The sequence below is a fragment of the Cherax quadricarinatus genome, chromosome 78 (assembly GCF_038502225.1).
Source record: "Cherax quadricarinatus isolate ZL_2023a chromosome 78, ASM3850222v1, whole genome shotgun sequence".
Taxonomy (NCBI): domain Eukaryota; kingdom Metazoa; phylum Arthropoda; class Malacostraca; order Decapoda; family Parastacidae; genus Cherax; species Cherax quadricarinatus.
Window position 1 is genome coordinate 4,879,740 of NC_091369.1, and position 26,954 is coordinate 4,906,693.

At 38.9% G+C, this 26,954-nt stretch overlaps 1 protein-coding gene across 2 annotated transcripts in view; it reads right to left on the reverse strand.

The window, feature by feature from the left end:
* Positions 1 to 26,954, reverse strand: part of LOC128701567 (huntingtin) — a 94,786-nt gene that overhangs the window by 38,626 nt on the left and 29,206 nt on the right. The window contains exons 14-24 of one of the 2 annotated variants that reach the window (XM_053795337.2): positions 18,871 to 19,077; positions 17,522 to 17,630; positions 15,389 to 15,486; positions 13,358 to 13,479; positions 12,579 to 12,661; positions 11,721 to 11,861; positions 11,010 to 11,079; positions 10,382 to 10,497; positions 4,332 to 4,517; positions 2,424 to 2,659; positions 2,103 to 2,220 (exon numbers count right to left, since the gene is read on the reverse strand). In XM_053795337.2, coding sequence (XP_053651312.2) covers positions 2,103 to 2,220; positions 2,424 to 2,659; positions 4,332 to 4,517; positions 10,382 to 10,497; positions 11,010 to 11,079; positions 11,721 to 11,861; positions 12,579 to 12,661; positions 13,358 to 13,479; positions 15,389 to 15,486; positions 17,522 to 17,630; positions 18,871 to 19,077 — 1,486 coding nt within the window. Of the gene's footprint in view, positions 1 to 2,102; positions 2,227 to 2,423; positions 2,660 to 4,331; positions 4,518 to 10,381; positions 10,498 to 11,009; positions 11,080 to 11,720; positions 11,862 to 12,578; positions 12,662 to 13,357; positions 13,480 to 15,388; positions 15,487 to 17,521; positions 17,631 to 18,870; positions 19,078 to 26,954 lie in introns of both variants that reach the window. The other variant, XM_053795336.2, reaches the window with a different exon arrangement.

The following is a 26,954-nucleotide window of genomic DNA, read 5'->3' on the forward strand; positions in this document are numbered from 1 at the left end:
TTTACACCACACATTGCCCTTAGACAGGACATCTCCACTGCCTCCACCTGCCTCCTTGTTGCAGCATTGACAACCCAAGCTTCACACCCATATAAGAGTGTTGGTACTACTATACTTTCATATATTCCCTTCTTTGCCTCCATAGATAACGTTTTTTGTCTCCATATATACCTCAACGCACCACTCACCTTTTTTCCCTCATCAATTCTATGATTAACCTCATCCTTCATAAATCCATCCACTGACACATCAACTCCCAAGTATCTTCCATACTCCTCCTCCCCAATTTGATATACAGTGGACCCCCGCATAACGATTACCTCCGAATGTGACAAATTATGTAAGTGTATTTATGTAAGTGCGTTTGTACGTGTATGTTTGGGGGTCTGAAATGGACTAATCTACTTCACAATATTTCTTATGGGAACAAATTCGGTCAGTACTGGCACTTGAACATACTTCTGGAGTGAAAAAATATCGTTAACCGGGGGTCCACTGTATTATGATATTATTATGATACGATATTATGATATTATAAGTAAATAAGTAACTATTGTCACTAAATAAGTAAATTATCAAATAATTACTGTAGTGAGGCTCAGGTTAGGGTGTGTAGAAGAGAGGGAGAATACTTCCCGGTAAAAGTAGGTCTTAGAAAGGGATGTGTAATGTCACCATGGTTGTTTAATATATTTATAGATGGGGTTGTAAAAGAAGTAAATGCTAGGGTGTTCGGGAGAGGGGTGGGATTAAATTATGGGGAATCAAATTCAAAATGGGAATTAACACAGTTACTTTTTGCTGATGATACTGTGCTTATGGGAGATTCTAAAGAAAAATTGCAAAGGTTAGTGGATGAGTTTGGGAATGTGTGCAAAGGTAGAAAGTTGAAAGTGAACATAGAAAAGAGTAAGGTGATGAGGGTATCAAATGATTTAGATAAAAACTGGATATCAAATTGGGGGAGGTGGAGTATGGAAGAAGTGAATGTTTTCAGATACTTGGGAGTTGACGTGTCAGCGGATGGATTTATGAAGGATGAGGTTAATCATAGAATTGATGAGGGAAAAAAGGTGAGTGGTGCATTGAGGTATATGTGGAGTCAAAAAACGTTATCTATGGAGGCAAAGAAGGGAATGTATGAAAGTATAGTAGTACCAACACTCTTGTATGGGTGTGAAGCTTGGGTGGTAAATGCAGCAGCGAGGAGACGGTTGGAGGCAGTGGAGATGTCCTGTCTAAGGGCAATGTGTGGTGTAAATATTATGCAGAAAATTCGGAGTGTGGAAATTAGGAAAAGGTGTGGAGTTAATAAAAGCATTAGTCAGAGGGCAGAAGAGGGGTTGTTGAGGTGGTTTGGTCATTTAGAGAGAATGGATCAAAGTAGAATGACATGGAAAGCATATAAATCTATAGGGAAAGGAAGGCGAGGTAGGGGTCATCCTCGAAAGGGTTGGAGAGAGGGGGTAAAGGAGGTTTTGTGGGTAAGGGGCTTGGACTTCCAGCAGGCGTGCATGAGCGTGTTAGATAGGAGTAAATGGAGGCGAATGGTACTTGGGACCTGACAATCTGTTGGAGTGTGAGCAGGGTAATATTTAGTGAAGGGATTCAGGGAAACCGGCTATTTTATATAGTCGGACTTGAGTCCTGGAAATGGGAAGTACAATGCCTGCACTTTAAAGGAGGGGTTTGGGATATTGGCAGTTTGGAGGGATATGTTGTGTATCTTTATACGTATATGCTTCTAAACTGTTGTATTCTGAGCACCTCTGCAAAAACAGTGATTATGTGTGAGTATGGTGAAAGTGTTGAATGATGATGAAAGCATTTACTTTTTGGGGATTTTCTTTCTTTTTTGGGTCACCCTGCCTCTGTGGGAGACGGCCGACTTGTTGAGAAAAAAAAAAAAAATAAAATAAATACCCTTACTGAAAGCAAACAATGAATACAAGTTTATCCCACCAATAAATGTACAGTATTTTACAATACAGAATGTGCATCACTATCATAGGTCGAATCATCATAAGGAGCATCTGTATTATTTTACTGAAACAAATTATAGATATATTGTAGGAAATGAAAAATATATATGCAAGACTCACCTTCAAGGCCTTGATGACCAATGGTTCAAAAAGTCTTATGTAAGAACTCAATGATAATTTATCATTACCACGTCCCAGGGTCTTGAAGACACTAGTGCTTCCTTTCCGTTGACTCAGACTAAAACTAAAATTGTAATCAACATCTGTTATAAAATATGACTTTAATAAGAACAAACATTATCTTCATATATGGACTCTATTGAATATATGGCGAAGTTAATTCTTGGGCCCAAGAGGTCAAATCCCAACAACCCACCTCCTTCCCTCTTCAAACCCAAAGAGATAATTATCCACTTTACATTAATAGGTAACCACACTAACCTGATTTGGTCACTGTCTTTCCTGGCCACAGACATTTCATTCAGGTCTTTCTCCAGTTCAACCAGTGGAATATTGAAACAAAGATGATGGAGACCAGTAATATCAGGCTCCTCCACTGCCCGTTTGTTTGTGCTTCCAACTGTATCTGTTGACACATGGGGCACAGGCTCGGAAACCTTGCGGTATAGCTGGTCAAAGAGTGCCATCACATTTGAACCAAACAAGCACTTCAGAAGCTGAAAAACAATGAAACATATCGACACTGCTACTAGCATTTCCTAAGACTTCAGTTCAATATCACAGATGTTAGACTAAACCAGCACGTCCATTTGTTTGACCTATCACCAGACCACAGTAATGGTCTGTGTAGAATGAATGTTATAATGTCATAGCTTGAACACTTCACACCCAGACCATAATCTCAAGAGGAAACTTTAGTGTGATGAATGGTTTGAAAAACCGACAAGTTGAAGATTGAGACACTTATGCAGCATATGGGAATCTTTATTCAGGAAACGTTTCGCCACACAGTGGCTTCATCAGTCCAATACAAAGAGGAAGGCGTAAGGAGAGGAGGAGTATGAGGTAATCAGTCCTTCAGCCAGGAGTTGATGTGTTCAGTCCATCAATCTTCTACAAGATTGATGGACTGAACACATCAACTCCAGGCTGAGGGACTGATTACCTCATACTCCTCCTCTCCTTACGCCTTCCTCTTTGTATTGGACTGATGAAGCCACTGTGTGGCGAAACGTTTCCTGAATAAAGATTCCCATATGCTGCATAAGTGTCTCAATCTTCAGGAAACTTTAGGCAACATTGTGGTCCATCCTGTACCATTAACAACTTATCAAATATTTCCCCTACAAACCACAGGTGTTGTAATAATCTGTGCTTCAAATTTTTCTATACTCCTATACTAACATTTTCCTCTTAAATTTATCCTCTTAATTTGTTCCAGGACTATGAAACCTAACAATTATTTACCAGTAAATTCGAAGTTTGCTATTATTGTACTGTACTATTTTTATCTACTCTACCATTCCAAAGATAGATTATTATCTTTATTATTCTTATTCTTATTGTTATTATTAAAAGTTATATTTAAAATGTGTGAGTAATTATGAACATTTACCACCTCTCTAAAGGATAAGGAGTGCTAAGAGAGAATAAGGCAATGAGAATACACCTACCATCCGACTTACGACCGAGTTCGGTTCCGAGAAACAGGTCGTAAGTCGAAATGGTCGTAAGTCGAACTTTACTACTGAATATCAACAAAACATTTTTGTAATGACTTTTATTTTATTGTTTTATTTTGGTATTTCATGTTTTACTTTACTTTTTATGTTGTTAGTATTGTATTTTATACTGTAAGGTTTAGGATAAACACTGTGTACAAACACAAATAGTCGTTTATTTCCCAGAAATTTGGCATAAAAAACACGGTCGTAAATCGAGTGGTTGTAAGTCGAGCAGGTCGTAAGTCGGATGGTAGGTGTATACAGGAAGATAAATTAGAAGTAATAAAGAAAATTCTTAGAAACCTTAAATCACATTTAAATTATTGGTCCCACAAGTCACATCTCACACTTACAAACAGGGAACACCTAGAAACACATTTGTGCTTTAAAACATAAATGTTTTAAAACATAAATGTTTTAAAACATTTATTTTTTTAAAAATTAGTGTTTTAAAACTGTCATCCTTTGTATCAGTTTTCTATACAAACATCTAATTTTTAGGTTGAAAAACCCAGGAATGCAATTCATTTAGGAGTTGGAAAAAACAAGGAACACAGCTTGAATATAAGAATGGGCCACCTGTGTAGAGTATTCCATCTCCTGGTCTTTTACTCATCAAACTGCAGTTATCAATTGGCAACAGCTAACTGTACAATCAACTCACCTGCTGTCCACACTGCACTGTGAGTGTTGGAAGGAGAGACGTGACGACTTTCAGGTACTGAAGCATCTCATCGGCAAGTTTCCCAAATTCTACCATTGATGCCACTTCCAAGAGTCTCCCCAGGCTAGTGAGGGCCACTCTGAGCAATCCACAGACCTTTTCTGTTGTACTATCTTCCAAGGACATCTGGGAGAGTTTACATATTTTATATTAGCAAATTATTACCATTCCCCTAGTCCGGGAAAGCATTCTCAAATCAAATTTACCTCTTGTGCCTCTCAATGGTTACAGCTGCATATTACATTAGATATTCTGTCAAAAAACTATTTACAATATTTGATTCTTTTTTAAATTTAGTTAGTTTACATTCAAAATTTTACATATAACTTCACTTTTTTTTTTTAACATGTCGGCCGTTTCCCACCAAGGCAGGGTGACCCAAAAAGAAAGAAAAACCCAAACAGAAAGAAAAAACTTTCATCATCATTCAACACTTTCACCATCACTCATACATAATCACCGTCTTTGCAGAGGGGCTCAGATATGACAGTTTAAAAGTCCCCCCCAAACTGCCAATATCCCAAACCCCTCCTTTAAAGTGTAGGCATTGTACTTCCCATTTCCAGGACTCAAGTCCCGCTAACCGGTTTCCCTGAATCCCTTCACAAAACATGTATTACCCTGCTCACACTCCAACAGCTTGTCAGGTCCGAAAAACCATTCGTCTCCATTCACTCCTATCTAACATGCTCACACATGCTTGCTGGAAGTCCAAGCCCCTCGCCCACAAAACCTCCTTTACCCCCTCCCTGCAACCTTTTCGAGGATGACCCCTACCCCGCCTTCCTTCCCCTACAGATTTATACGTACTCCAAGTCATTCTACTTTGTTCCATTCTTTCTATACGACCAAACCACCTCAACAACCCCTCTTCAGCCCTCTGACTAATACTTTTAGTAACTCCATACCTCCTCCTAATTTACATACTCCGAATTCTCTGTATAATATGTACACCACACACTGCCCATAGATAGGGCATCTCCACTGCCTCCAGCCGCCTCCTCACAGCAGCATTTGAAACCCAACTTTACATTATTATTATTATTATCACACCGGCCGATTCCCACCAAGGCAGGGTGGCCCGAAAAAGAAAAACTTTCACCATCATTCACTCCATCACTGTCTTGCCAGAAGGGTGCTTTACACTACAGTTTTTAAACTGCAACATTAACACCCCTCCTTCAGAGTGCAGGCACTGTACTTCCCATCTCCAGGACTCAAGTCCGGCCTGCCGGTTTCCCTGAATCCCTTCATAAATGTTACTTTGCTCACACTCCAACAGCACGTCAAGTATTAAAAACCATTTGTCTCCATTCACTCCTATCAAACACGCTCACGCATGCCTGCTGGAAGTCCAAGCCCCTCGCACACAAAACCTCCTTTACCCCCTCCCTCCAACCCTTCCTAGGCCGACCCCTACCCCGCCTTCCTTCCACTACAGACTGATACACTCTTGAAGTCATTCTGTTTCGCTCCATTCTCTCTACATGTCCGAACCACCTCAACAACCCTTCCTCAGCCCTCTGGACAACAGTTTTGGTAATCCCGCACCTCCTCCTAACTTCCAAACTACGAATTCTCTGCATTATATTCACACCACACATTGCCCTCAGACATGACATCTCCACTGCCTCCAGCCTTCTCCTCGCTGCAACATTCATCACCCACGCTTCACACCCATATAAGAGCGTTGGTAAAACTATACTCTCATACATTCCCCTCTTTGCCTCCAAGGACAAAGTTCTTTGTCTCCACAGACTCCTAAGTGCACCACTCACTCTTTTTCCCTCATCAATTCTATGATTCACCTCATCTTTCATAGACCCATCCGCTGACACGTCCACTCCCAAATATCTGAATACGTTCACCTCCTCCATACTCTCTCCCTCCAATCTGATATTCAATCTTTCATCACCTAATCTTTTTGTTATCCTCATAACCTTACTCTTTCCTGTATTCACCTTTAATTTTCTTCTTTTGCACACCCTACCAAATTCATCCACCAATCTCTGCAACTTCTCTTCAGAATCTCCCAAGAGCACAGTGTCATCAGCAAAGAGCAGCTGTGACAACTCCCACTTTGTGTGTGATTCTTTATCTTTTAACTCCACGCCTCTTGCCAAGACCCTCGCATTTACTTCTCTTACAACCCCATCTATAAATATATTAAACAACCACGGTGACATCACACATCCTTGTCTAAGGCCTACTTTTACTGGGAAAAAATTTCCCTCTTTCCTACATACTCTAACTTGAGCCTCACTATCCTCGTAAAAACTCTTCACTGCTTTCAGTAACCTACCTCCTACACCATACACTTGCAACATCTGCCACATTGCCCCCCTATCCACCCTGTCATACGCCTTTTCCAAATCCATAAATGCCACAAAGACCTCTTTAGCCTTATCTAAATACTGTTCACTTATATGTTTCACTGTAAACACCTGGTCCACACACCCCCTACCTTTCCTAAAGCCTCCTTGTTCATCTGCTATCCTATTCTCCGTCTTACTCTTAATTCTTTCAATTATAACTCTACCATACACTTTACCAGGTACACTCAACAGACTTATCCCCCTATAATTTTTGCACTCTCTTTTATCCCCTTTGCCTTTATACAAAGGAACTATGCATGCTCTCTGCCAATCCCTAGGTACCTTACCCTCTTCCATACATTTATTAAATAATTGCACCAACCACTCCAAAACTATATCCCCACCTGCTTTTAACATTTCTATCTTTATCCCATCAATCCCGGCTGCCTTACCCCCTTTCATTTTACCTACTGCCTCACGAACTTCCCCACACTCACAACTGGCTCTTCCTCACTCCTACAAGATGTTATTCCTCCTTGCCCTATACACGAAATCACAGCTTCCCTATCTTCATCAACATTTAACAATTCCTCAAAATATTCCTTCCATCTTCCCAATACCTCTAACTCTCCATTTAATAACTCTCCTCTCCTATTTTTAACTGACAAATCCATTTGTTCTCTAGGCTTTCTTAACTTGTTAATCTCACTCCAAAACTTTTTCTTATTTTCAACAAAATTTGTTGATAACATCTCACCCACTCTCTCATTTGCTCTCTTTTTACATTGCTTCACCACTCTCTTAACTTCTCTCTTTTTCTCCATATACTCTTCCCTCCTTGCATCACTTCTACTTTGTAAAAACTTCTCATATGCTAACTTTTTCTCCCTTACTACTCTCTTTACATCATCATTCCACCAATCGCTCCTCTTCCCTCCTGCACCCACTTTCCTGTAACCACAAACTTCTGCTGAACACTCTAACACTACATTTTTAAACCTACCCCATACCTCTTCGACCCCATTGCCTATGCTCTCATTAGCCCATCTATCCTCCAATAGCTGTTTATATCTTACCCTAACTGCCTCCTCTTTTAGTTTATAAACCTTCACCTCTCTCTTCAGCCCTCTGACTAATACTTTTAGTAACTCCATACCTCCTCCTAATTTACATACTCCGAATTCTCTGTATAATATGTACACCACACACTGCCCATAGATAGGGCATCTCCACTGCCTCCAGCCGCCTCCTCACAGCAGCATTTGAGCAGCATTAAAATATGTATTACCTATAACTAAACCCCTTTCTATACAAAGTTCAATCAAAGGGCTCCCATTATCATTTACACCTGGCACCCCAAACTTACCTACCACACCCTCTCTAAAAGTTTCTCCTACTTTAGCATTCAAGTCCCCTACCACAATTACTCTCTCACTTGGTTTAAAGGCTCCTATACATTCACTTAACATCTCCCAAAATCTCTCTCTCTCCTCTGCATATATAGTTATATTTTATTACTATACCCACAGACAAGACTACAGCTTCTCCTCACTTAATGACGGAGTTGCGTTCCTAAAACCATGTCGGTAAACAAATTAGTCACTGAGTGACGAGCATACTACAGGGTCTCCGCAAAAATCCTCCCTGATTTCAAAAAGGTATAACATGTAACTTTATTGTAATAATCTTTCACAGTTAGTAGCTTCAGATGCAGGATTTCATTCAGTTTCATGTGGTATAGGGTAACATTAAAGACACTTAATGTGCGCCCCTCTGGTTGCTCGGCAAACATCGATGTAACAGTCCAGTTCAGTCCAGATGCTCTGCAGCACATCTGGTGTTATCATGGGAACTGCTTCAATGATTGAAATTTTCAGCTCCTCCAGGGTTGCAGGTAGTGGTCACAAACAGTTAGGTCCAGTGACCTCTGCAAGTGGCCTGCAAGGTCACCGGACCTAACTGCTTGTGACTTCTTTCTTTAGGATTATGTAAAGAGCACAGTTTATGTACCACCATTACCGGCAACCCTGGAGGAGCTGAAAATTTCAATCACTGAACCAGTTCGTATGATAACACCAGATATGCTGCAGAGCGTCTGGACTGAACTGGACTGTTACATCGATGTTTGCCGAGCAACCAGAGGGGCGCACATCAAGTGCCTTTAATGCTACCCTACACCACAAGAATCTGAATGAAATCCTGCATCTGAAACTACTGTGAAAGATTATTACAATAAAGTTACATGTTATACCTGTTTGAAATCAAGGAGTGTTTTTGTGGACACACTGTATAATGGTAGTGAGTTTGTGTCAACCATTTTTGATACTGTTTTAATGTCACCTTTGCACCATTTATAACATTTCTGGTATATTTCTGAATGCTTTTACGGTAGTGTACTGTATATTGTAATAAACAAAATGAGAGGAAATCAGATTAACCCTTTGACTGTTTCGGTCGTATATATACATGTATGTCTTACGAGCCACCGTTTTTGAAGTAAATATACTCATAAATGCAAGTGGCTTCAAATCAAGCAGGAGAAAGTTGGTAGGCCCACATGTGAGAGAATGGGTCTGTGCGGTGCACCATATAAAAAAAATCCTGCAGCACGCAGTGCATAATGAGAAAAAAAAAAAACTCCAACCGTTTTTTTTAATTAAAATGCCGACTTTGTGGTCCTTTTTTGTATAGTATTTATGGTTGTATTATCATTTTCTTGGTCTCATTTGATAGAATGGAAAACATATTATAGAAATAGAAGTAATTTTGATTGGTTTTACTATGAAAAGACCCTAGAAATGGAGCTCAAAGTAGGGGAAATGTTTGATTTTTGCCGATGTTCAAAAGTAAACAAATGATGTCATTTTCCAATAAATGTCGTAGTAGCCATTCTAATATGCAGTCATGAATGGGTTGATGTTATTTATACAATTATTACAGTATTGCAGTAGTCTGCATGACAGTAAATCTTCTATTTTTTGTTTGAATAAAAATTCAAAATAGAAAGCAAGAGTAATATCAGAGAGGCCTGGAGACATGACTGATGAACAAAGAAAATGTTATTTTAAAGCCAGGAATGTCTGCATTGTTCATTCTGGACCCTATTTTGAAATTGTGATATTTTTTAATTTTCGTGAAATTGGCCAAATTGCAAATTTCTGACCACGCTATTGGGTAGTTGAAATCGGTAAATGGGCAGTTTCTTGTACTCAGTCGATAGAAAAAATGGAGTTCTAAAGAAATAGTTATGAGTCTGGTCGACTGGAACAATGGAATTTGCCGAAAATAGGGCTCAAAGTGGGTGAAATCGCCGATTCGTAAATATTGCCTAGGTCGCTAACTTTGCAAGAGCATAATTCCATCAGTTTTCCATCATATTTCATTCTTTTGGTGTCATTACAATCGGGAAAAGATTCTCTATCATTTCATAAGAAACAATTTTTTTTTTTTTTTGGGGGGGGGGGGGGGGGGGGGGAATTTTGCGACACCAGGATACACCTCAGGATTTGGGATTGCGACAGTCAAGGGGTTAATATACATTATTTAGATATGCATACTGGTCAGAGAGCCCATCATCACTGAGTGAGGAGAGGATGTATATACATATACTCTTACTATAACAAACAAAATTAAATATAATCTTTCAAATGTAAGAAAAAACTTATTTTTGTTTACCTTATAATTTGTGTGAGCATTTTTGAGCACATCATACATTTTAATATACTCTGGCAAGTGTGAGAAAGCTCCAATAGGTCCAGGTTTCAGCGGCTTCCTCTCCTTCTCTTCACCATCTGTGTACGACATTACAATAAACAGAACACAAAAAAAGTCATCAAAGCAGATGTGTAGTGACAGAGCACATCTTCCAAGTTGAAATCCACTTCCATATTAAATTATTATTATTATTATTGTTACTTTTTAACACACTGGCAGTCTCCCACTGAGGCAGGATGACTCGAAAGAGAAACACTTCCATATTATCACTGTCTTGCCAGAGAAGTGCAGATACTACAGTTCAGATGACCCTCCAAACAGTAAATATCCCCACCCCCCCTACCTACACTACAGTTAAAAAACTGCAACATATCTGAAGGAGGGGTGTTAATATGTTACAGCTTTTTGACTGTAGTGTAGGCATGCCCCTGGCAAGACAGTGATGAAGTGAATGATGATGAAAGCGTTTCTTCCTTTTTGGGTCGCCCTGCCTTAGTGGGAAATGGCCGATGTGTTAATAATAATAATAATAATAATAATAAATTGTGGTCTTTCATTAATGCTTGTAATACACTTTGTTGCTACTTACCAGGTTTTTCTCCATTGCTAGGTGAATGTGTGCGGTTCTTGTCACCAGTAGTCTCTCCTCTTGATCTTCTCTGTAAGATTAAAATGTTAAGAGGCTTGAGGCAGTTTAATTCAGAAGTGCATGAATATCAGGAAGGAGATACAGAAAGGTACTACAAAGGTATTATCAGAACGACACTGCATGCAGAGAGCAACAACTGGGAACAACTAATTGTATTTGACTACCCACCACATATCAAAAATGGAATTATGCCCTGTTCCTCATCCTCATTACAGTAATAAAATAATACACATGATTACAGTATAAAATAGCATAACAACATAAATGGCTTTATACAGTACCACATACACATGGAGGTCAGCATATTTTTTTTTTTTTATATGCTGGTCGTCTCCCACCAAGGCAGGGCGACCCAATAAACAAACACTTTCACCATCATTCACACTATCACTGTCTTGCCAGAGACATGCAGACGCAACAGGTCACTGTTTTTTTTTTTTTAACACATCAGCTGTTTTCCACTGAGGCAGGGTAACCCAAAAAGAAAGAAAAAAATCTTTCATCATCATTCAACACTTTCACCACCACTCATACACAATCACTGTCTTTGAAGAGGAGCTCAGATACGACAGTTTAGATGTCCCGCTAAACTGCCAATATCCCAAACCCCTCCTTTAAAGTGCAGGCATTGTACTTCGCTGTTATAATTACTTTAATTGGAGAAAGCGTTGACTGTGGAGTAAGAGGAGCAAGTGTAGGCCTTGAACCTGGTAAGATATCTTCCAACACATGGGTGTATACACATAGTATACGCAGGATGTGCTGAACAACACACTCTGCCACAGCAGTCACCTAGTGATGAGTGCAGGATCTTTTCTTAGTAACGAGTTACTAGACAGTCTATATGGGTATTTAAATCAAGAAAAAGGCACAATACCATGACTGGAACAATAACAAATACACAAATAGGAAAGAGAAAAGCTTATTATGACTTTTCGGTCTATGTGCAGGTTATGTAGGTATTTAAATATCAGTAATAAACATAAGATGCATATATGGACAAGATGTCCTGATAGCACCTGAAACAATGGCCAACATGAAAACATTATTTACCTATTACAAAAAAACAGACCAAACTTCAAAATAATATTTGTTCTTTAAAATGATTTACCCTACAAAAAAAAATTAATTACACATAAACAAGCACAGAAATGAAAAGCAAATCATACAAAGACTCTAAATAACATAGTGCAAAATCTCAAATTCACCAAAGTGTCACAAAACAAACATCAAAATGAATTATAGGATTTCAAACTCTCATGAAATGCTTTACTAAAAATATGTACAACTTGTTTTTCTTAAATCTCCAAATGCTTAAAATATCAACAAGCCTCTTAAAAAATACTGAATGAAAATATCTAAATTTGGTTAAGTTACTGCCACATGCAATCCCATCCTTCCCACATTTAAACTTTGCACTATACAGTAATGCTGTAACTATTCGTAAAAATATTCTACATACAGATGCTGAAATATCAGTAAGAGACATTTGATAATATTGACTTGTACCTGCGATGCCCCTAAGAATGCCCATGGTGCCTTAGCTCCTACAACGTCTTCTCTGCCTTGTCTTAAAACTTCAATTGCAATACCTGAAGAGGACACTGATCATTAATAAATGCAGTACGGTATGTATATAGTACAGTGGACCCCCGGTTAACGATATTTTTTCACTCCAGAAGTATGTTCAGGTGCCAGTACTGACCGAATTTGTTCCCATAAGAAATATTGTGAAGTAGATTAGTCCATTTCAGACCCCCAAACATACACGTACAAACGCACTTACATAAATACACTTACATAATTGGTCGCATTCGGAGGTAATCGTTATGCGGGGGTCCACTGTATATCATTATACAGGACATCAACATTTCTTGCAAGCAGTTGATAATTTTATAAAATACTGACAAATTGATGATTAAGACACATGTGAGGGTGATGGACTGATTACATCATCTTCATTTCACTACTACACCTGCTGCCTCTATATTTGACTGAAGAAGCCTACTGTGTAGGCAAAAATGTTTCAACAATAAACACACACAACTGTTGCAAGTGTGTCTTAATCATCAGATGTCAGCTAACAAGATGTTACATCATCAATTGTGTGAATAAAACCACAAGTATGCAGAACAAGCCAGTATTTGGATAACATTCCACTCTGCGTAGTCGTTTTCAAGTCATGCACATGATAAGAATATTGTGCAAATAAATGCATGCTCTGCATACCTGATAGCATTATTCTCTGCAAACCATATCATCAGTAAGTGATAAGACTACTTAATCACCTGCAAGAATGTTTGAAGCTATTGTGAGAATGTTCTGTTGTACGTTTAGATCTCCTGCAAATGGAGATTCTCCAGCCAAGGAGAGAACGTGGGTGATCAGTCCAGTATGCATTTTATTTTCACTGTAAAAAAATTCTTTTGTGAGCTTTATGCTAATCATGTCATTCGCATACAAGTGATACAAATACTGTAAACAGAATGTGTGAATAAATCAAGGTGGACAAAACAGATGACTCCCTCCCATTTCTTGATACCATGATGATAAAACACTACCATACCACTGAAGCAATTATAGAAAACCCACTAACAAAGACAACCTGATACACTCTGTAATAATGTTGGTAGAATTACCAACAAGATGTTAGGTAAAATTTTGGACACATGCAACTAATCTGACATTTTATTGTGGCAACATTTTGCTCTCCAGGAGCTTTGTCAACTTGACAAAGTTCCTAGAGAGCAAAATGCTGCCACGATTAAATTCTGCATTAGTTACACTTGTCCTTTTACCTAACTTGATACACCACTACTCACACTGCACAAAAATAAATATCTTTTTCTTTCTTTCAACAAACCGGCCATATCCCACCAAGGCAGGGTGGCCCAAAAAGAAAAACAAAAGTTTCTCTTTTCAAATTTAGTAATTTATACAGGAGAAGGGGTTACTAGCCCCTTGCTCCCGGCATTTTAGTCGCCTCTAACAACACGCATGGCTTACGGAGGAAGAATTCTGTTCCACTTCCCCATGGAGATAAGAGGAAATAAACAAGAACAAGAACTAGAAAGAAAATAGAAAAATATCCAGAGGGGTGTGTATATATACGCTTGTACATGTATGTGTAGTGTGACCTAAGTGTAAGTAGAAGTAGCAAGACGTACCTGAAATCTTGCATGTTTATGAGACAGAAAAAAGGACACCAGCAATCCTACCATCATGTAAAACAATTACAGGCTTTCGTTTTACACTCACTTGGCAGGACGGTAGTACCTCCCTGGGCGGTTGCTGTCTACCAACCTGCAACCTAAAAAAATAAATATGACTTTCATAAATTACTTTCTCAGAGCACACACAATCTGCACGAAGAGGATCCTTGAGGAAGATTGTCAATAATTATCATGAACATTCACAAAACAGAAATTTCTATACCATTTCATCAAAGACTGCAGAGAATGGGTACCATGATATTTACTAACACCATATAATGGAGTGAACTTGATAGATGGATCAGTCTGACAGTTAATATGTACTGCCACCACCATCTCCTGCGTATTAAGTTAATCAACACTGGGGGCATTTACTAAACAACTGTAAAACTATTAAGGACATCAACAGTGCAACCACTCAGTCACTGGAATGTCAGCTAGGTGTCTGTTATCCATGCTGGCATGGATAACAGACACCTAAACAAACCATACCACGGACAGGGATAGAACCCACGATGTCTCAAAACTCCAGACAGTTGTATCTGTAAAACTTGCATTTGTGGTCACAGTGGTGCCTATGCTAATCTTCCTATGGTGTAGAAATATACCTATTTGGATGAATCTTATTGTGGCTAGCTGGCCCAGTAGCTAATGCGACAGTCTGGAGTTTTGAGACTCTCTGATCGCGGGTTCTATCCCCGTCTGTGGTATGGTTTGTTTGCTCATTACAATTTCGTGAGTCAAGTAACAGACACCTAGTTAATGGTCCAAGTGGGGCCAAAATGTCATTATAAATTTCAGTCTCCTAAGTGCGAGTTATGTGCGTTAAATTTTTCAGTTCAATCAATTTTAATTAAACTTTATATATCTTGATTTCATTAATGTTTTGATCTGATTTTTTATCTACTGCTAATTAATGCAATAAATATACCTATCTTTGTGAGAATTGCACAAAACTTTATATAGGTGAAATGTCACAGAATAATACCTTGAGGATTTAAGAAAATACATACTGTATGCCTAAAGTAAACCTCCACAGCACTACAATAAGACAAACACACCTGCATCATGGCTTCAAACAATACCAATATAAAACCAATATAATACCTTGACTGCACTGGAGTAATGTGGCAACCCCATGCTGATGGGTACAGGGCAGGAGGATACTTCTCACTGAGTTGCGACAAGGTCTCAACACATCCAAGCTGTGGATAACAACAGGTCACAGCAATCGAGCATGGCACTACAGGCTCTGTTGTGTTGGGGAAGGAAGTAGTTAACAGATAAGTAGATAATGCATCAATCTTGCAATGAGCAGACAGGGGATTGAGCCTTCACTATTCCTTGCACTGAATGTTCCACATGGGTTCAGTACTCACTACTTATTTTATTGCATTGGATAAACTCTAAATCTTTTGTTTTTAACACCAGCTGTCTCCCACTGAGGCACGGTGACCCGGTAAAGAAAAAAACACTATAAAGTTTTTCTTCTTTTCACATTTAGTAATTTATATAGGAGAAGGGGTTACAAGCCCCTTGCTCCCCACATTTCAGTCACCTCTTATGATAAGCATGGCTTACAGAGGAAGGAGTCTTTTCCACTTTCCAATGGAGTCAGATTTATTATTATTTATTAAGGATCATTTATCTTTCACTGAAGTTTCTTGGTGAGAGTGATGCAAGTTACAAGCTAGGACTATTATACCAAACTGCGAGTGCTATCCCACCAATATGAACATGACTTCCTTCTACATTAACTATTCTATAGATATTTCTCCAAGATTCCTCAACATTAAAATACAAACCCACTACAATATACACTGCCCACAAAAAAAAAAAAAACATCCGAAAAGAATAGGGTGAAATCAAAATGGGAACCAGTCACAAGTGACATTCCACAAGGATTGATTTTAGGCCTACTGTTGCTCATAATTTCAATTAACAATTAAGCAGTATCAAAAGAATCTACCTCTAAATTACTGATCCTGTGAGTAAACTTTTATATCCAGATTATAAATTAAACCAGGTTCCTTTGCTATAATCATATCTCCAATCATTGACACACTGTTATCTCCTTACTGACTTTTCAATTCTCCAGAAATTAAGTTTATTTTAACATTAAATGTCTTTCACTAATGCTCACTGTTCATTAAAATTTGTGTCGCAGTATTATGTAATTATATTTTTTCATGTTTTCTGTTAACAAGTTGGCCGTCTTCCCACCAAGGCAGGGTGACAAAAAAAAAAAAACACTTTCACCATCATTCACACTATCACTGTCTTTGTAGAGATGCACAGATATAACAGGTTAGATGTCACCCTAAACAGCAAATATCCCAACCCCCTCCTTTAAAGTGCAGGCACTGTACTTTCCACCTCCAGGACTCAAGTCCAGCTAACCAGTTTCCCTGAATCCCTTCACAAAATATTACCCTGCTCACACTCCAACAGCTAATCAAGACAAAAAAAAAAAACATTTGTCTCCATTCATTCCTATATAACATGCTCACACATGCCTGCTGTATGTATATACCTACATTTATGTACATTGTTCAACATATTGTTTTAGTTTTATAATTCAAGTATTAGTCCTAACTTTAGACTGCCTGAAATGCTATGCATAACTTTGGGCTTTTCCTTGTAACATACACTACACAATATTAACTTACTATTGTAACTCTAATACTCCATGGGGAAGTGGAAAAGAATCTTTCCTCGGTAAGCCATGTGTGTTGTATGAGGCGACAACAATGCTGGGAGCAAGAGGCCAGTATCCCCTTCCCCTAAAGAAGGAAAACTTTACGTTGCCTAAAGAAGGAAAACTTTACGTTGCCTAAAGAAGGAAAACTTTGCGTTTCATTTTTCTTCAAGTCACCCTGCCTCGGGTGTAGATGGCCACTGTGCTAAACACACATTCTAATGGGAAACAAAGTTATCTTATGATAGCATACAGCAGAAAACTTTAACCATGGCTTTCTATACAAGTTATGTACAATTTTGTTGGGACTTTTCTCATGTATTCCTCAAGACATCTACTAAACTGCTCATTAACCCTTAAATGGTCCAAACGTATATGTATATACGTTTTTTCAACATCTGAAAGTATGTAAAAAAATGTAATCTTTTTTTTTTGTTTTACATGTGAAAACGTGTAAAAAAATGAATTGTACAAAGAATTATCATAACTTTCAAATATTTTGAAGTCAAAGTTATTTCAACAACTAAATACTAGATACAAACCATTAAAAACTTGCTATTGGTACTCATTAAGTGAGTAGTGAATGCATAGATAAGGCGTGAGAGAGAATGTGACACCTGTGATGCTGCTGGGCCTTGTGCTGAACCGTGGCTGTAAGAAATGACACATTCATAAGGTTTTGCAAGAACAAAAAAACGTACAAATTCAGAAATAAACCATGAAATAGTAAAATGTATGTTTTTTTTTATTTTATTATCACACTGGCCGATTCCCACCAAGGCAGGGTGGCCCAAAAAAGAAAAACTTTTACCATCATTCACTCCATCACTGTCTTGCCAGAAGGGTGCTTTACACTACAGTTTTTAAACTGCAACATTAACACCCCTCCTTCAGAGTGCAGGCACTGTATTTCCCATCTCCAGGACTCAAGTCCGGCCTGCCGGTTTCCCTGAACCCCTTCATAAATGTTACTTTGCTCACACTCCAACAGCACGTCAAGTATTAAAAATGTATGTGTAGGCATATTTCATTCAGTGCTCAGGTTGACAGCAAGAGGTGGTATACCTGGAGGGTGTTTCAGGGGTCAATGCCCCAGTGGCCTGGTCCATGACCAGGCCTCATGGTGGAGGAAAACATCATACATAGAGCCTGTGCATCCCTACTCTACAGTAACACCTACCTTCAAGCCTCTTCATAAATCATCAGTCCAACAGGAAAACCACTGCTGCCAAATGTACTGCTAATCTGACTGTACAGTATGGCATTTTGCAGAATGAAATGTACAAATCTACCTCCTTTTATTTGTATTCACCATTATGCGATGTCACGTTTCTATTGGTAATTCCATATATGCAATTTATGATAGCCATACGAGCTCAGTATGGTTCACAAAGCACAATGAAGATACTTATTATGTGTTTTTAAGTATTTATGAGCTGACTGAGCCAACTACACATGCCAAGGGTTTGGAACATATCCACAGCATAAATTATGGACACCTGTACTACATTTGCTGTATCGTAAATATATCTGTTAATGATTCTGTGAATCATCAGCACACAGTAGTATAAACTTTATGAATCAGATACATGTGCAACCAGTGGCTTTTTCAATTCAATATGTAAAGTTTATTAACCAGAGACAGCAGAAGATAAAGTAATCAGTTCCTCAGCCTTGACTGGAAAAAATTTCTTCAAAATAAAGATACACAGGTGTTGCACATGTATCTAAATCACCAACTTTATGGCGGTTTTTGCTGTAACACACTGGCCGTCTCCCACCAAGGCAAGGTGACCCAAAAAAGGAACACTTTCACATCATTCACACTGTCACTTGACAGTACTGTACAAGATTAATACTACAACAGAATAATTTTACACTAAGCATTTACCATTCAGGTGGAGTAATGTTTCTCACAGTAAAGAGACGATGAAGTGGTGCAACTGGCAACGAGGGAAGACCCCTACAAGACCAGTGTTGAAGTGATTGTGGGTTATTTCCCAAATCCTCTTTATCCCCTTTAAGGCAGCCACTATGCACAAGACTGGAAGCCACTTTGTGTATCAAGTCTCCACTGCTCATTATTTCAGGTACTAATCTGGAAAAAACAAATTAAAATGAAAGTGATATCTAAAAACAGCTTCAGTATCACATTACTGCACTGATGTATTTTCAGTATACAGTACTGAACTCCTTATGTATTTATAAACTGTATAAAATTATTTTAGCAAAAACACAATGTTGTCCGTGCTAGATACAAAAGTATACAGCCAACAGTAATGAAGAAAGGCTTGTTTTCCATTTGTATGAGTTGGTAAGGTCAAAAATTTCACTGCTTACACATCCATAATAGTGTATTTTATAACCCATCACACTACAACAGTATACTGGTATAGATAAGAGAGACTTGGTCCGGAAGATCTCAGGGACGCCTGACTGGCTCTGGTGCCGAGCTGCAAGCTTGAAGCTGACGTTATATTTTATGACATTTCATTGGTGACACATGAAATTGTAATAACACAACTGCAAACCACAGAATGGGTGAAGTTAGACTCATGGCGAGTCATAAAACTCCAAGCCAGTGTGTAACCCACTCGAGTGACTTACATACTGACCTGGAGTTGTAGTACTTCCTTGCCATGAGTTCAAACCCCACCTAATCCATGGTTTGTTTCACTGATTTTTGTGTTTTGCTCTTTTTTGGCTAGAAATTTGGTCACTTCAAAAGGTTCTAGGTCCAGATATTTTTCAATGATTGGTGATAGACAGTACATACTAATTAATTTCCTGCCATAACATATCAGTAAAGATCCAAATATTTTTTTTGTTTGTTTAGCATGTCAGCCATCTCCCACCGAGGCAGGGTGACCCAAAAATGAAAGAAACATTTTCACCATCATTCAACACTTTCACCATCATTCACACATATTCACTGTCTTTGCAGAGGCGCCCAGATACGACAGTTTAGTTGTCACTCCAAACAGCCAACATCCCAAACCCCTCCTTTAAAGTGCAGGCACTGTACTTCCCACCTCCAGAACTCAAGTCCAATTTTTTTTTTTTTTTTCAACAAGTCGGCCGTCTCCCACCGAGGCAGGGTGACCCAAAAAATAAAGAAAATCCCCAAAAAGAAAATACTTTCATCATTATTCAACACTTTCACCACACTCGCACATTATCACTGTTTTTGCAGAGGTGCTCAGAATACACAGTTTAGAAGCATACACATATAAAAATATTTTTTTTTTTTTTTTTTTTTCAACAAGTCGGTCGTCTCCCACCGAGGCAGGGTGACCCAAAAAAAAGAAAGAAAATCCCCAAAAAGAAAATACTTTCATCATCATTCAACACTTTCACCACACTCACACATTATCACTGCTTTTGCAGAGGTGCTCAGAATATAACAGTTTAGAAGCATATACGCATAGAGATACACAACATATCCCTCCAAACTGCCAATATCCCAAACCCCTCCTTTAAAGTGCAGGCATTGTACTTCCCATTTCCAGGACTCAAGTCCGACTATATGAAAATAACCGGTTTCCCTGAATTTTTTTTTTTTTTTTTTTTTTTTTTTCAACAAGTCGGCCGTCTCCCACCGAGGCAGGGTGACCCAAAAAAGAAAGAAAATCCCCAAAAAGAAAATACTTTCATCATCATTCAACACTTTCACCACACTCGCACATTATCACTGTTTTTGCAGAGGTGCTCAGAATACAACAGTCTAGAAGCATAAACATATAAAGATACACAACATATCCCTCCAAACTGCCAATATCCCAAACCCCTCCTTTAAAGTGCAGGCATTGTACTTCCCATTTCCAGGACTCAAGTCCGACTATATGAAAATAACCGGTTTCCCTGAATCCCTTCACTAAATATTACCCTGCTCACACTCCAACAGATCGTCAGGTCCCAAGTACCATTCGTCTCCATTCACTCCTATCTAACACGCTCACGCACGCTTGCTGGAAGTCCAAGCCCCTTACCCACAAAACCTCCTTTACCCCCTCTCTCCAACCCTTTCGAGGACGACCCCTACCCCGCCTTCCTTCCCCTATAGATTTATATGCTTTCCATGTCATTCTACTGTGATCCATTCTCTCTAAATGACCAAACCACCTCAACAACCCCTCTTCTGCCCTCTGACTAATACTTTTATTAACTCCACACCTTCTCCTAATTTCCACACTCCGAATTTTCTGCATAATATTTACACCACACATTGCCCTTAAACAGGACATCTCCGCTGCCTCCAACCGTCTCCTCGCTGCTGCATTTACCACCCAAGCTTCACACCCATATAAGAGTGTTGGTACTACTATACTTTCATACATTCCCTTCTTTGCCTCCATAGATAACGTTTTTTTGACTCCACATATACCTCAACGCACCACTCACCTTTTTTCCCTCATCAATTCTATGATTAACCTCATCCTTCATAAATCCATCCGCCGACACGTCAACTCCCAAGTATCTGAAAACATTCACTTCTTCCATACTCCTCCTCCCCAATTTGATATCCAATTTTTCTTTATCTAAATCATTTGACACCCTCATCACCTTACTCTTTTCTATGTTCACTTTCAACTTTCTACCTTTACACACATTCCCAAACTCATCCACTAACCTTTGCAATTTTTCTTTAGAATCTCCCATAAGCACAGTATCATCAGCAAAAAGTAACTGTGTCAATTCCCATTTTGAATTTGATTCCCCATAATTTAATCCCACCCCTCTCCCAAACACCCTAGCATTTACTTCCTTTACAACCCCATCTATAAATATATTAAACAACCATGGTGACATTACACATCCCTGTCTAAGACCTACTTTTACCGGGAAGTAGTCTCCCTCTCTTCTACACACCCTAACCTGAGCCTCACTATCCTCATAAAAACTCTTTACAGCATTTAATAACTTACCACCTATTCCATATACTTGCAACATCTGCCACATTGCTCCTCTATCCACTCTATCATATGCCTTTTCTAAATCCATAAATGCAATAAAAACTTCCCTATCTTTATCTAAATACTGTTCACATATATGCTTCAATGTAAACACCTGATCTACACATCCCCTACCCACTCTAAAACCTCCTTGCTCATCCGCAATCCTACATTCTGTCTTACCTCTAATTCTTTCAATTATAACCCTACCGTACACTTTTCCTGGTATACTCAGTAAGCTTATTCCTCTATAATTTTTACAGTCTCTTTTGTCCCCTTTCCCTTTATATAAAGGGACTATACATGCTCTCTGCCAATCCCTAGGTACCTTCCCCTCTTTCATACATTTATTAAACAAAAGTACCAACCACTCCAACACTATATCCCCCCCTGCTTTTAACATTTCTGTCATGATCCCATCAGTTCCAGCTGCTTTACCCCCTTTCATTTTACGTAATGCCTCACGTACCTCCCCCACACTTACATTCTGCTCTTCTTCACTCCTAAAAGATGGTATACCTCCCTGACCAGTGCATGAAATTACTGCCTCCCTTTCTTCCTTAACATTTAAAAGTTCCTCAAAATATTCTCGCCATCTACCCAATACCTCCATCTCCCCATCTACTAACTCCCCTACTCTGTTTTTAACTGACAAATCCATATTTTCCCTAGGCTTTCTTAACTTGTTTAACTCACTCCAAAATTTTTTCTTATTTTCATTAAAATTTCTTGACAGTGCCTCTCCCACTCTATCATCTGCTCTCCTTTTGCACTCTCTCACCACTCTCTTTACCTTTCTTTTACTCTCCATATACTCTGCTCTTCTTATAACACTTCTGCTTTGTAAAAACCTCTCATAAGCTACCTTTTTCTCTTTTATCACACCCTTTACTTCATCATTCCACCAATCACTCCTCTTTCCTCCTGCCCCCACCCTCCTATAACCACAAACTTCTGCCCCACATTCTAATACTGCATTTTTAAAACTATTCCAACCCTCTTCAACCCCCCCACTACTCATCTTTGCACTAGCCCACCTTTCTGCCAATAGTCGCTTATATCTCACCCAAACTTCCTCCTCCCTTAGTTTATACACTTTCACTTCCCTCTTACTTGTTGTTGCCACCTTCCTCTTTTCCCATCTACCTCTTACTCTAACTGTAGCTACAACTAAATAATGATCCGATATATCAGTTGCCCCTCTATAAACATGTACATCCTGGAGCCTACCCATCAACCTTTTATCCACCAATACATAATCTAATAAACTACTTTCATTACGTGCTACATCATTTTTTTTTTTTTTTTTTTTTCAACAAGTCGGCCGTCTCCCACCGAGGCAGGGTGACCCAAAAAAGAAAGAAAATCCCCAAAAAGAAAATACTTTCATCATCATTCAACACTTTCACCACACTCGCACATTATCACTGTTTTTGCAGAGGTGCTCAGAATACAACAGTCTAGAAGCATACACATATAAAGATACACAACATATCCCTCCAAACTGCCAATATCCCAAACCCCTCCTTTAAAGTGCAGGCATTGTACTTCCCATTTCCAGGACTCAAGTCCGACTATATGAAAATAACCGGTTTCCCTGAATCCCTTCACTAAATATTACCCTGCTCACACTCCAACAGATCGTCAGGTCCCAAGTACCATTCGTCTCCATTCACTCCTATCTAACACGCTCACGCACGCTTGCTGGAAGTCCAAGCCCCTTACCCACAAAACCTCCTTTACCCCCTCTCTCCAACCCTTTCGAGGACGACCCCTACCCCGCCTTCCTTCCCCTATAGATTTATATGCTTTCCATGTCATTCTACTTTGATCCATTCTCTCTAAATGACCAAACCACCTCAACAACCCCTCTTCTGCCCTCTGACTAATACTTTTATTAACTCCACACCTTCTCCTAATTTCCACACTCCGAATTTTCTGCATAATATTTACACCACACATTGCCCTTAAACAGGACATCTCCACTGCCTCCAACCGTCTCCTCGCTGCTGCATTTACCACCCAAGCTTCACACCCATATAAGAGTGTTGGTACTACTATACTTTCATACATTCCCTTCTTTGCCTCCATAGATAACGTTTTTTGACTCCACATATACCTCAACGCACCACTCACCTTTTTTCCCTCATCAATTCTATGATTAACCTCATCCTTCATAAATCCATCCGCCGACACGTCAACTCCCAAGTATCTGAAAACATTCACTTCTTCCATACTCCTCCTCCCCAATTTGATATCCAATTTTTCTTTATCTAAATCATTTGACACCCTCATCACCTTACTCTTTTCTATGTTCACTTTCAACTTTCTACCTTTACACACATTCCCAAACTCATCCACTAACCTTTGCAATTTTTCTTTAGAATCTCCCATAAGCACAGTATCATCAGCAAAAAGTAACTGTGTCAATTCCCATTTTGAATTTGATTCCCCATAATTTAATCCCACCCCTCTCCCAAACACCCTAGCATTTACTTCCTTAACAACCCCATCTATAAATATATTAAACAACCATGGTGACATTACACATCCCTGTCTAAGACCTACTTTTACCGGGAAATAGTCTCCCTCTCTTCTACACACCCTAACCTGAGCCTCACTATCTTCATAAAAACTCTTTACAGCATTTAATAACTTACCACCTATTCCATATACTTGCAACATCTGCCACATTGCTCCTCTATCCACTCTATCATATGCCTTTTCTAAATCCATAAATGCAATAAAAACTTCCCTACCTTTATCTAAATACTGTTCACATATATGCTTCAATGTAAACACTTGATCTACACATCCCCTACCCACTCTGAAACCTCCTTGCTCATCCGCAATCCTACATTCTGTCTTACCTCTAATTCTTTCAATTATAACCCTACCGTACACTTTTCCTGGTATACTCAGTAAGCTTATTCCTCTATAATTTTTACAGTCTCTTTTGTCCCCTTTCCCTTTATATAAAGGGACTATACATGCTCTCCGCCAATCCCTAGGTACCTTCCCCTCTTTCATACATTTATTGAACAAAAGTACCAACCACTCCAACACTATATCCCCCCCTGCTTTTAACATTTCTGTCATGATCCCATCAGTACCAGCTGCTTTACCCCCTTTCATTTTACGTAATGCCTCACGTACCTCCCCCACACTTACATTCTGCTCTTCTTCACTCCTAAAAGATGGTATACCTCCCTGACCAGTGCATGAAATTACTGCCTCTGTTTCTTCCTTAACATTTAAAAGTTCCTCAAAATATTCTCGCCATCTACCTAATACCTCCATCTCCCCATCTACTAACTCCCCTACTCTGTTTTTAACTGACAAATCCATATTTTCCCTTGGCTTTCTTAACTTGTTTAACTCACTCCAAAATTTTTTCTTATTTTCATTAAAATTTCTTGACAGTGCCTCTCCCACTCTATCATCTGCTCTCCTTTTGCACTCTCTCACCACTCTCTTTACCTTTCTTTTACTCTCCATATATTCTGCTCTTCTTATAACACTTCTGCTTTGTAAAAACCTCTCATAAGCTACCTTTTTCTCTTTTATCACACCCTTTACTTCATCATTCCACCAATCACTCCTCTTTCCTCCTGCACCCACCCTCCTATAACCACAAACTTCTGCCCCACATTCTAATACTGCATTTTTAAAACTATTCCAACCCTCTTCAACCCCCCCATTACTCATCTTTGCACTATCCCACCTTTCTGCTAATAGTCGCTTATATCTCGCCCGAACTTCCTCCTCCCTTAGTTTATACACTTTCACCTCCCTCTTACTTGTTGTTGCCACCTTCCTCTTTTCCCATCTACCTCTTACTCTAACTGTAGCTACAACTAAATAATGATCCGATATATCAGTTGCCCCTCTATAAACATGTACATCCTGGAGCCTACCCATCAACCTTTTATCCACCAATACATAATCTAATAAACTACTTTCATTACGTGCTACATCATACCTTGTATATTTATTTATCCTCTTTTTCATAAAATATGTATTACTTATTACCAAATTTCTTTCTACACATAGCTCAATTAAAGGCTCCCCATTTACATTTACCCCTGGCACCCCAAATTTACCTACTACTCCCTCCATAACATTTTTACCCACTTTAGCATTGAAATCCCCAACCACCATTACTCTCACACTTGAGTCAAAACTCCCCACGCATTCACTCAACATTTCCCAAAATCTCTCTCTCATCATACCTTGTATATTTATTTATCCTCTTTTTCATAAAATATGTATTACTTATTACCAAATTTCTTTCTACACATAGCTCAATTAAAGGCTCCCCATTTACATTTACCCCTGGCACCCCAAATTTACCTACTACTCCCTCCATAACATTTTTACCCACTTTAGCATTAAAATCCCCAACCACCATTACTCTCACACTTGATTCAAAACTCCCCACGCATTCACTCAACATTTCCCAAAATCTCTCTCTCTCCTCTACACTTCTCTCTTCTCCAGGTGCATACACGCTTATTATAACCCACTTTTCACATCCAATCTTTATTTTACTCCACATAATCCTTGAATTAATACATTTATAGTCCCTCTTTTCCTGCCATAGCTTATCCTTCAACATTATTGCTACTCCTTCTTTAGCTCTAACTCTATTTGAAACCCCTGACCTAATCCCATTTATTCCTCTCCACTGAAACTCTCCCACCCCCTTCAGCTTTGTTTCACTTAAAGCCAGGACATCCAGCTTCTTCTCATTCATAACATCCACAATCATCTCTTTCTTATCATCTGCACAACATCCACGCACATTCAGACTTCCCACTTTGACAATTTTCTTCTTCTTATTCTTTTTAGTAATCTTTACAGGAAAAGGGGTTACTAGCCCATTGTTCCCGGCATTTTAGTTGACTTTTACAACACGCATGGCTTACGGAGGAAAGATTCTTATTCCACTTCCCCATGGATATAAAAGGAAAATTAATAAGACCAAGAACTATTAAGATAAAATCAAAGAAAACTCAGATGA